The sequence below is a fragment of the Chelonoidis abingdonii genome, chromosome 2 (genome assembly GCF_003597395.2).
Source record: "Chelonoidis abingdonii isolate Lonesome George chromosome 2, CheloAbing_2.0, whole genome shotgun sequence".
Lineage (NCBI taxonomy): Eukaryota > Metazoa > Chordata > Testudines > Testudinidae > Chelonoidis > Chelonoidis abingdonii.
In genome coordinates this window covers 95375761-95387273 of record NC_133770.1, presented here as the reverse complement: position 1 = coordinate 95387273, position 11513 = coordinate 95375761, and the positions used below count along the sequence as shown (strand labels likewise).

The 11513-nt window shown below is 44.0% G+C and overlaps 2 protein-coding genes across 6 annotated transcripts in view; one reads left to right on the top strand and one right to left on the bottom strand.

The window, feature by feature from the left end:
• Positions 1-4512, top strand: part of AOAH (acyloxyacyl hydrolase) — a 117210-nt gene extending 112698 nt beyond the window's left edge. For 2 of the 3 annotated variants that reach the window (XM_032785444.2, XM_032785440.2), the window contains exon 22: positions 3907-4512. In XM_032785444.2, the coding sequence (XP_032641335.1) occupies positions 3907-4035 (129 nt within the window). In that variant the 3' untranslated portion in view covers positions 4036-4512. The remainder of the gene's footprint in view (positions 1-3906) is intronic. The other variant, XM_032785442.2, reaches the window with a different exon arrangement.
• Positions 4513-9310: 4798 nt separating this feature from the next.
• Positions 9311-11513, bottom strand: part of ANLN (anillin, actin binding protein) — an 83245-nt gene continuing 81042 nt past the window's right edge. For all 3 annotated transcript variants that reach the window (XM_032785446.2, XM_032785448.2, XM_032785447.2), the window contains one exon: positions 9311-10643. In XM_032785446.2, coding sequence (XP_032641337.1) covers positions 10520-10643 — 124 coding nt within the window. In that variant the 3' untranslated portion in view covers positions 9311-10519. The remainder of the gene's footprint in view (positions 10644-11513) is intronic.

Genomic DNA, 11513 nt, shown 5'->3' with positions numbered 1-11513 from the left:
TATTGTACCCCACTATTGAAACCCCCTATACTATTTACTAAAACAAACCCCTCCCCAATTGTCTACCTTAACAAACCCCATACCCCTCACTATTCAATTTTCCCTGTTTTTGCATTTTCTTAATAAAGTTTATTTTGCACCCCACCAGTGCAGTAGTTGTCCCCCAAGATCCTCTACCTGCTGGCAGGGTCAACACCCTTCACACTCCTACATCTGAGCCACTCCACCAGCCGTGTACAGTGCCCAGCTTGGCAGATAAAGTACCACCTCCAGTGCTGAGCTGGCTGAATCCCCAGCAGCAGGATGATCTGAGACAATCCCCAGACCCTGGTAGCAGGAAATGAGATGAGCCCCCGGAACCCAGGTGACAATGGCGAGTCCATCCCTCCCCAGCACCTCCAAGCAGAACCGTAATCTCTTGCACTGCTCAAGGACCCCTTGGACAGTGCAAACGTTAAAAAGTCCATCACTTTTCGTAGGAAAGTTGACGTGCACCAGCCTTTGTAATTTGAGCTGAGATGCCCTTAGTACTTCAACCAAAAACAAACAGGTTTTAGGTGAAATGTAAAACAGATTTATTAACTACATAAATATAGATTTAAGTGATTATAAGTAACAGGCATAGAGATCAGAGCTGGTTACCTAGGAAATAAAAAATTCTTAGCCTAAGCAAGATTTGAACCAAACTGTCTCTCATCCTAACAGCTGGTAGACGCAAGTTACAGTGCCTCAATACATCCGTCCAGCCTGCGCCCAATCTCCCTAAGTCAGTCTTTGTCTTCCAGACCATCTTCCAGATGTTGAGATGGAGGGAGGGGAGAGAGAGGCCAAGTGATGTCGTCATTGCCACTCTTCTTCCAGCGGCTAGAAAGAGCCGTACTGTGGCATGGGTTAGTCTACCCACCCCCATGAAGTATGTGCCTTCTCTCAAAAGTCTCAGGGATAGAGGTGTCTTCTTGATAGGCCATTAACAATGTCTGGGCCCTTCTTTGTTGCAGTCGAAAGGCTGGCTGTTGGCATTTCTCAACCTCGCAACATATTTCAGTAGCACTTATAGCAATACTTCCTAACATCACATACAATGGCTGATAGTACATACAATCCAACAGGCTATTAAAGTTCAGCAGATCAAGCCTTTTAAAATGATACCTCACAAGACATGCGTTGTACCAAACACAGCGTAATCAGATCATATTGGTGACTATGCGGGTTCCAGGCTGCTACTTTGAGGTACAGAGTTACACCCTGAAAGGGCCTAAGTGCCACTTTGAACCAAGTGTGGCAATGCACACCCTAATTCAAGTGCCCAAGGTTTTGATTTGGGATCCACCTATTATGTAAAGGCTTTATACGAGTGATTACGTTGCTAACATATTTTCCAAATGTCTAAGTAAGTGAGAGCTCTAGAGGGTGAGATTGTGAGATGCACTCAGCTGGGGCCTAGCTCTGCTCCTAGTGCAGTGGGCACAGAGTCAGGCCAAGGTTAACTGGTTTTTGAAAGCCTCAACCTTAATGTTGTCCCGTAATTCATTCCTTCAGGGAAGTTACAGCAGGTTGTATTTATACTGTAATTTTTTTTAGAGAGATTTTTTTTTTTTTAAACAGACAGTAAATACAATTTTCCTTTAAGCGCTTTTACTATAAAAATCCCACTACGAGTTATTGCAAGGCCTAAGTAGCTTTAAGGGCAATGCTTGTTTTAAAATCAGCTGATTACTTTGTACATATGACACAATCACGCATTTCAACAAGCTTCCATAAAAACAAAACTGTTATTTGATTCATGCCTCTACCAAAAAAAAAAAAAAAAAAAAAAAAAAAAAAAAATCTAAGCCCTGAGTCACAATCAGAACCTGTATGAGATGCTCTAGAGGATTCCTAATGATTATGCACAAGCAGAAAAACACAGCTTTAGGGTGATTAGAGTCTCCCTTAAGTCATGACAAAATGCATTTGTACTAGAAAGACAAAGCTGCAGTGACATGTGGACAAGTTATGTAATAAAATTAAAGGGATATGTACCCAGGATGGTGGATGTAGAACAGAGGACCAGCCTGGGTTCATAACCCTCTGTCATCAGCCCTTGTATCTCTCTGAATTTCAGTCCACCGTGGAGGTGAAGAGGCAACAGTGAAGGCAACTAGCCTCCGCAGTCAAAATGAAGTTTGCAGCTTGGTAAAAACATGTAGACAGAGTTCAGTTTCACCCAGAATTCATAAATTGTACAGATTTCCCCCAGTCACTGGGCAAAGCAACAGAGACATGCATGCTAGCCTCCGTTCACCTAATCTGTGAAGAATGGACTTCAGTCTTCTGGGCCATCATTAAAAGTACCTTTCACACATACAGAATTTTTTTAAAAAATCCTTTGGAGATTTTTGTTTTAAAGAGTTGGGATTTTGAGCATCTTCTGAAACATCTGTGGTGGACAAGAAATTTGGTCCCATCATCTCACCGTCATCTTTAATGCAATGGCTCTGTTAGTCCTATTTTAGTCTTGTAATTATAATCAATGCAACAGTGAGTCTTCTGAGATGAAAGTAAAGCAACCATATAATCAAAATGAAGAGGTAGAAGTGTAGCTCAGAAATTACAGTTAAAAAAAAAAGCATTAACTTTTGTTACAGAAGATTCAGACTGAGATAGAGCTGTTTGCTTTTTTTTTTTTAAGTAGTTTTTTTTGTTGGTTTTTTTTTTTTTGCACTGAAGTTATACTGTTTGTCAAATCACCCTCTTGCCCTTCTACAGTGTTTAAGAAGCCACTGTGGGAAGACAGTAGCTCTGCTAATGATGGGACTAATTAAGATTATGTAACCAATCAATGCTGTCTTCGTGCAAAAGGGACTGGCTATCAACCAGCACCACTTGTGAACTAGCACTTGCAGGTTTGATTTGAACCTAGAACTAATGGGTCTCATTTTCAGAGGGGCTCAGCCCCTGCACTTCCCATTGACTTTGATGGGAGCAAGAGGGATTTGCAAAACCACCTCACAGATTCAGGCACATGAAGTTCTTTGACTTTCAACAGATTTTTGCTTTAAATCCTGGAGGTACTTTTGAAAAGCCCCTCTGAAAGTGTTCACTACCTCTGAAAAATCAGGGCGTTTGTTGGTTTGCTTGCTTGAAATAGCAGCTCATTAAGAGGCAGCAGCCCTACGAGGCTGTAGACTGCAATAGAATATGCTGCCTTGAATGCAGCGGAGTGGACTATGTAACCTAGTGAGTTCCCTTCCAGTCCTACACATCTGTGATTCTCTGCTTGAGATTTACCGCCAATTTATCCATTTTTTCCTACCTTATAATAATCTGAAAGCACAACTGAAAATGAATTTTAAGTAGCTGCCGCATAGAGCGGTCTACAGGTACAAGCAGCCCAGATTACTTTCCTTCCCTGATGAGCGGCCTGAACAAAACAGTTTCATTCAAATGCTTGTTTAATTTAAGCTTAGAAAAACCTGCAAAAAGAAAAGGCTACCAGCTAAACATGCTGCCAGCTTGCTTCCAGTTACAAGGATCAATCACTTTCCTCAGGTCAATTGCATCTTAGATCTCGTACCAGAAACAAACACTTCCATCCAGCTCCTTGCTCTGCCTAGGAGTTGGACTGAATGACCCTGCCCCAGCAGTACCATCTCTTCTGTTCTACTCCAGGTTTGCTTTACGTCCTCACAAAGAGAAAAATATTGCACCTGCTCACTGTCTAAGTGGAACTGACGCGCAGGTGTAAGGAAAGCAGGACTCTGCCCATCAAAGTGAATGCTCTTGGGGGCAGGGACTGTCTTTTTGTGCTGTTTGTTCAGCACCTTGCACAATGAAGTACTGCTCCATGCCGAGTGCTCCTGGGCACTAGGGTAATACAAATAAAACCAATAAGAAACTGACTGTATGCGTGTAAACTGTTTGCAGATTACTTCAGCTCTGGGGGCACGCATTATCTGGCAGAAGGCACTGAGCGAGTGGCCCCGTGTGCTTGGAAAGGAGAATCCCTTCAATAAACAGATTGAAGATGTTTTCAAAGATCAAGGGGGACACTGAGTTCAACATTGCCTGAGCCGTGCAGCACTGTTTAGTCTTACGAGTGTCTTCCAGGCTGCAAAGAAAAGGAACAAAGCCAGCCTCTTTTGGCCAGTGCAGCAATATAAAGAGCCAGTACCTGTATAGATGATGTAAAAGCCTCCTTTCCAAAAAGTGCTGTATCTCATCCGCAAAGCCACACACGTGAATAACCTAGGTTTTAGCTTTGGTTATGTAGAGAGAGCCATGAAAATGAATCAATGGATGTTTGCCGACAGGACTATTTAACCACCTCAATTTGCAAATCCACAACAGGGCTTTCTCTGCCTCTAGTAAATTGAAGAAGCCTACCTCAGATTTCTTCGGTGATCTCCCTGTAGAAGACTTCAACGAGTTTTGCTTGATCGGACTAACCATTTGATGTTGCCATAAATTGTATGTAATGGTTGGTGTGGCTGTGTCAATCTATTATTAAAACTGCTATTTGCTTATTCAAAATGTGCCATGGATGACTAGGAAACAGAATTTTGATTTGCCTGGCAGCACTAAGGCAATCTGATTGGGCAGAGGTGTTTCCCCTTTCCCCATTGATAGTAAGTAGGGTCCACCATGACAACCCTTTATGCATTTGGAAAAAAGATAGTACTTCAAGTGTTTAAGTATATGATTTACACTCTTTGTGAGTTGTCATTGGCATTCAAAGTCACACAAAAATACTGGGGCCAGCCTGCAGCCTTTACTCACATGAGGAGGCTTTTGAAGCTAAGAAGGGGTCAACTCAGTTTAGGACTCTATATATAAAGTGATGGAGGATTGGATCCATTGGTAGCAGTGACATCACTATTACATTTACCTGCTTGTCAGCACCTGGCTTTTTAAACAAAAACAGTTACAAAGTTAGATTTTGCATAAAACAGCCCTAATGACGAAGAGTTCATGCCTATTATTCCATTCTTTATACCAATCTACAGATGAGCAGTGCTAGCCAGTAGGAAAAATCTGTTAACCAAGCAGAACTATGTCCATATCATTTAGTGAAAGAGTTAAAGAAAACAGCCTGTGTTCAGATTGTAAACTCTCTGGGGCAGGGACTGTCTTTTTGTTCTCTGTGTTGTACAGTGCTTAGCACAATGGGGTCCTAGTTCATAACTGAAGATCCCAGATGCTACCGCAATACAAATAGTTGGCAATATGGCCTAAGTCTGCAAGCTTCTGAGTGCACTTAACTCATACTGAAGTCAGTGTGAGGTGAGGCTGCTCAGTACTGCAGGTAAGCTGGGGGTGAGTTGTAACTACTGTGCCTGCTGCTATTAACTGAGCTGTCAAGGCACAAAGCCCAAATTGGCTGTGGGTTCTATACTTAGATTTCACCAAACCAAGTATCTAGTGTAAACTCCTCAGACACTAAACAGCCTAATGCAGGAGTCACAGACAGGCCCTTATCTAGCTTATCACCTAGGCAAGCCTGTCTTTATGATGGATGGTCTCTGACACCAAAAATCACCACAATATTACTTCCAGTTCCAAAGGGCCAGTCACTTACCCCAGGTCAATTGCATCTTAAAACATTCGCAGCCAATCCTTGAAAAAACTAGCTAAAGAGTTATCGGCTAGGAGAAGGAAATAGTTATTTACAAGGTTAAACATCTACCAGTGATTCGCAACCTATTTACCAGTGTGGGCCGCAGATTGAGACCTGCACCAGACACACTGGCCCGCCCAGCCCTGCACTGCCAGCATGCCCCTCTCAGGGGCAGGCCTGCACCACACACACACACACCGACCTCCAACACAACACCCCCACCCCGATTCCCTATGCCCAGTGCCCCTGCCCAGAGACCCCTCTACAGACCCTCCCACCACAACTGCACAGCACCCTGCACCCCACCCAGCCCTCCCACAGCTCAGAGCCCCAACACAGTGACCCCACTTGCCAACCCCACTGGGAGGTGACTGTCTGCTGGGGATCACACCGGCCCCTAAGGAGAGATGTGATCAGCCAGGTTGGTGCAGGAGCAGGGCTTGCCCAGGCCAGGCTCCCTCAGGACTCACCCAGCAGAGCCCCCTACCGTGGGCTGCTGACCTCTTCCCCTGCCACAGGGGGCTGCTTCACCTTTGCTGCTGGCAGGAAACCTCCAGCAAGACTGCATGCATTGGTGGATTAGCTGACAGTGCCCATGCCCAGGGGCCCTGGAAAAATGTGTGACCTAACCCACTCCCTGGCAGCAGTGCTGGGGGAAGCCCAGCACCCAAACTGCGGCTGCAGCCCTAGGACTGGATGAGCTGTCTCACTCCCGCTGCAGCCCCGGGGCCATGGCAGGGAGATGGAAATGGAGCTTCTCCGGTCTTGGGGCTGCAGCGGGGGATGGGGGAAGAAAGGTGCAAACAGATGGGAGAGGTGGAACGGGTCAGGACAGTGAGTAGAACAGAGGCAGGGGCCACAGGAGAAGGGGCAGAGTGAGTGGAGCCATGGACAGGGCTGTTGGCAGAAGGGGTGAGGAGCCCCCTCCCTCCCCATTTGCTGTGGCCCAGCGCCCCACAAAACCTTAATCCGCCTCTGGCTGCATGGTGCTGTCTCCCTCCCGCCCACCAGACCAGAGTGGGAAACACTGAATTTTTTGAGCACACAGCTGGGACCCCAGCAGTGTGCTAATTGGGCCACATACCACTGACAAACACAAATGTCTTAGCTTTAGGTTTCTAAAGCTAATAGAAGCTTCTCTAATAAGCAATCGTGGGTATAATAGGCCGGAGGAGGCTAAGGCTCCCCACCAGGATACAGCACACCTCCCTTTGGTCCTACGCACACTCCATTCACCAAAGCCTTGCTTTTCCCACATTTCATTCATGGCCCCACCCATGCTGCACCTCTTCCTGCCCCTCCTACATCTTGTCCTCTCACCTTTTTACTCCTTGAAAGGCAGGCCGGGGGAGGGAGATGGGACGGAGAGGAAGGGGCAGGGCAGTGGCTCAGGGAGGGTGTAGAGGTACAGGTGGCAGGCAGGGCACCTTGGGGGAGGGTCAGAAGGGGCATGAACAGTGGGCAGGCCTCGGAGGGGGGAGGGGGCTGAGCAGGAATGGAGCCTGGGGCAGAGTGGGGTGGAGCATGGCTGCGACAGGGAGTAGGGCCATGGTCCAGGCACTGATGGGTTCCACCCCCCCACTTCTAGGGAGCCTCCAGCACTCCAGCCCAGCCTCCCCAAGTGCGGGAGTCACATGCCACCCACGTGACCTATGTATAAGTCCCTTAAATCTAATCCAGGCTAAATTGGGGCTCTCTTGCTTATGCCTAGAAAACCTGGCCCTCAAGCAACAGACAGCTACAGTTTCTTGGTGTTAGGGCTTCCCTACACCCTGCTTTGAACTGCAAACTTAGCTGGTGGGAAGAAAGCAAATCAAAAATACCTTTCTCCTCTGATGTTCGAGAATAGTTTGTCTGAAGTCAAGGCGCATATCCTGGGGAACATGACCTAACACCTTCTGCTGGACGCCAGCATTTCACTCTAATAATCTCTTTCCTGTCTGGTGATTTACACAGAAGCTTATAATGCAAACACTTAAAAGACTAATTCCATTAAAATATTAGTTTCCATTTAAATCACTTTTTCCCCCAGTCCTCGTCACACCCACTGAGGTGCTACAGTCAGCAGTCCAGATTCAAAGTAGGTGGGAACAGATTTAATTAAAATACAATAATTCTTTTTTTTTTTTAAATTGTCACTTTCAAGTCCTTCAAATAACCTTTTTAACAAAAAAAACCTTATAGTTCACATTTAAGAGGATTAAAAAGACACTGAAATATAACCACTTAAAATTTAAACACCTGCTCACTGATAAACTAATGAAGCATGTTTCTGCTCACTGCAATCCTACAAGACTCAAATCGCTCCATCCAGGTCAGCCTGTAATACTAAAATAAATTAATGTGAGTAGAAAGGCAAAACTGCATGTTACAATTCACACACACAAAAAGTACACATGAGAATAAGTGTTTTATCACCCAGGTTTATTGACTAATACCCTCGAGTGAGTTAGGCAGGACATTGAAACTCTGAGAAGACATTTCTCACATCAGCTTGTCATGGGATCTGAACGCACCATGTATTTACAGACTAAAATTTAGAAATGCACTATTCTTTTATCCTTCCACTTATAAAGCTACGCTCCCTTTGCACAATAAGACCTACTCCATAGATCTCAGTTTTACAAAGTTTTAAAAACACTTCCATACACATAAAATTTTGGATCCAATCTCTTGCTGTTTTACTAGAACTGCAAACTAGCTACTAGGAGGATGGGAGTCCCTGGCTTTCTGTTGGGACAAGGCATTTCCCCTGACACATGGAGAAGAAGGTTCTAGCTTTGGAGTTACAAGATATCAAATATACCCATCGCTGTGTAGGAATTACGTTGGCAACAGAAGCTTTTTAAGCTGCTCAGGAGTTTGGACTGCTTGCAGTTCAAAATGAGATTGATCATGAACAGCATGCAAATTAAATAGTCAGAAGTTCAAAATAGAGTCCAAAGTTTTCATTTCAATAAAATTTAAATTCACATAGACAGGCCTGATAAAAAAAGCAGGGAGGGCAGTTTTCTGTAACTCACATTGAATTCTGAAGTACCTACATTTCATATGTCATCAGCTCCATTACCCTCAACTTGAGAGGTCTCCCTTGACTCTGCTTTGAGCGTTGCTTATGTTTTGAGTGTGTCCATCACTGGTGGCCCAGAGACTTTCTTTGCAGTTTTCCTGGAAGCTGTTCACTTGTCAAAGAAGATAGGTGCATAAACTTGGAGACTAAAGTCCTCTATCCAGATAGAGCATAGACAGTGGAAGTACAAGCTTCATGCTGCCCTGTCAACATGCTTCAGTCCTGACCAGGTTGGACCACCACTAGGCCCCATATCCAACACCTGGTCTCTGATGAAGTTGCCAAGAGGGTAGAGGTCTGTAGCTTGATTACTTGACCACTGAACTGGAGTGAATATATCAAACAGACCCAACAATTGTCAGATCACTACAGACTTAGCACAGTATGAGCCAGACCTCAACAATATACGAGTCAGTCTTCCCCACCACTGAGCACAACCCAATCCACCATCTGTATATGGACTAGAAGCCCTGAAATGTTATATACTTCCTTCACAGCCACTCTTCTCCTCCTCCAGTCCAAAGTTTACTTCTATGACTGCAGACAACCCATTTCTGAGAAGCTTACTCAGTGTTTTTATTCTTTACATAAAGGAAATAAAATAAATCTTAATACATGAATCTGAAATATTCCCCCCCAAAAAAGCTAGATTCAAGAGCGATAGTACAAAATGACAGGATGAAAAAGGTATAGGTGACAGAATTTAGTGTTTCAAGTGTGAAAATTTAACAGCCTATAGCAATTTAAAATGCTGTAGTACTTTATACTAAGCGCGGTGGAAAGCTTGTGAACATTTCATATTTGGACTTTAACTGAGTAGTTCTGCCATTTTACTGACGGCTTGAAGTAAAGAGAGTTTTACTTGCACTTACAGCCAACTCTGTGGTATTACTTATGGCCAGAAAAGTATTAGTTGGTATATAGCAGCTTTGTTGAGTTTTATAAAAAAAACAAACAATTTTACAATATATTTTCCTGGTTGCTCAAATGCGGAATAGTGAGAATTACAGTCTGTACAAATCATGAGATTCAGGAACCACAATTAGGGAGTTTGAAACTAAATTTATAAAACCCTAGTAAAATATTCAAAGACATTTTATTTCTATGAAAATGTGCAACATACCGCATACATAATTCAACTCCTGTAAACCACATAGCGTGTGCCATGCACTTGTCCATAAGAAATGTTAGACAAGATTAAGAATGTAAGAAACAGTTATGCATGTATCTGTACATTTTTTGTTCTGACCACAAGTAGTTTCCACAAGTGAAAATTTATACTGCGCTTTGAAAAGTGCATAAAACTGGCAACTTTTCTGCCTAAGGAAGAATTACTAACAACCTCAAAGCATTGAAGTTCCGTCCTGCTTCAGCACCCTACCTAGTAAACTGTGTGTACTCGGATGAGTCGCTGTTCCCTTAAGGAAAATGCAGTTAACTAGTACACTTGTGGTTTACAAGAAATTTCTGATTTCCTGTGATAAACCTAAGTCCTGATTTAGCTGTTTCCGAATAAACTGGTATTTTAAGAGAACATACTAAGCTGTATAGATTTCCAAAAAGTGGAAGTTTATATTAATATTTAGTACAAAGAACTTAATTGCTTCCTATCACACTCATTTAATGCTGGGAAAAAAAGATCAGTTAAAATTCTAACAGAGAAATACTGCATAATATAGTCCTGTATAATGAATGGCACATACTCTTCCAGATTTAAAGCATGAAGTATAATAAGTAACCCAGAGGACCTTAGACAATCCTATATATATATATATATATATATATATGGATTTATAATGTAGTTTGTGTTTGTTTTCTTGTACATAAAATCTCATGGCAAATTTTCCTCAGTTTCAAGGCTTTCCAATAGGTTTATAGCATGCGTCAGGCTGCCACATACGAAGGTCAACAAGAACTTGGTTGAGTTTTTGCATCCAAAGGTTACGCTCTTCTTTAGTATCAGCAGATAACCAGTTCCTTTAAAAAAAAATTAAAAAATTAATCAAGTCTGTTGCTACATCCTTCCCACTCTCCATCCAAGTCACTAAGGCCTACCACCCTTCTGAAAAAGTCCTGCTAATCCTCCAACCAATCAAGATGCAAAGCTCAGAAAAAAAATGAAGAAAAACCAAAAAAAGACGGTTACTCACCTTTGTAACTGTTGTTCTTCGAGATGTGTTGCTCATATTCATTCCAAGTAGGTGTGCGCGCGCCGCGTGCACGTTCGTCGGAAGAATTTTCCCCTAGCAACACCCGGTGGGTCGGCAGGCGCCCCCTGGCCTGGCGCCTTTGTTTTGGAGTTGCCGAAGACATGTGGTGTTCGGGGTGCAGGACTGCGGTGGCGGTCGCCTGCCCTTGATTTTACTTTGCTTTAGACTGTCAGGGCTGGACCTTGGCCAATATAACAGGGAACAATACAACATAAGACTAATTACACTCGGAGTCCCGTTGCGCGGCCTTTTTTATTCCCCCGCCGGTCTCTGGATAGGACGTTGCAGATGCGGCAGTCCTCTCCGTCAGAATGGCATGTCCCAGGCCCACTCTGCACCCCGCCCAACGCACTCCGTCCGGCGGCTCTTCCGTGGCATTCTTGCGGCCGTATCGACTAGGCCGATGCATCTTGCTTGAAAGTCGATAGCCAGCACGAGCCGTCCGGAGCCGGGCGAGGAGGAGTACTACCAGCCCACTAACTATAAGTACATACGACGGTTAAGCACCTATACTATAAACTATTAACTATTAACAACTACCAAACACACCTAACTAACTAAGAACTAATTAGAACGGGTGAAACGCAGGGATGTTGAGGTCAGCTAAGCCGCACTCACCACGTTCCACGTTACCGAT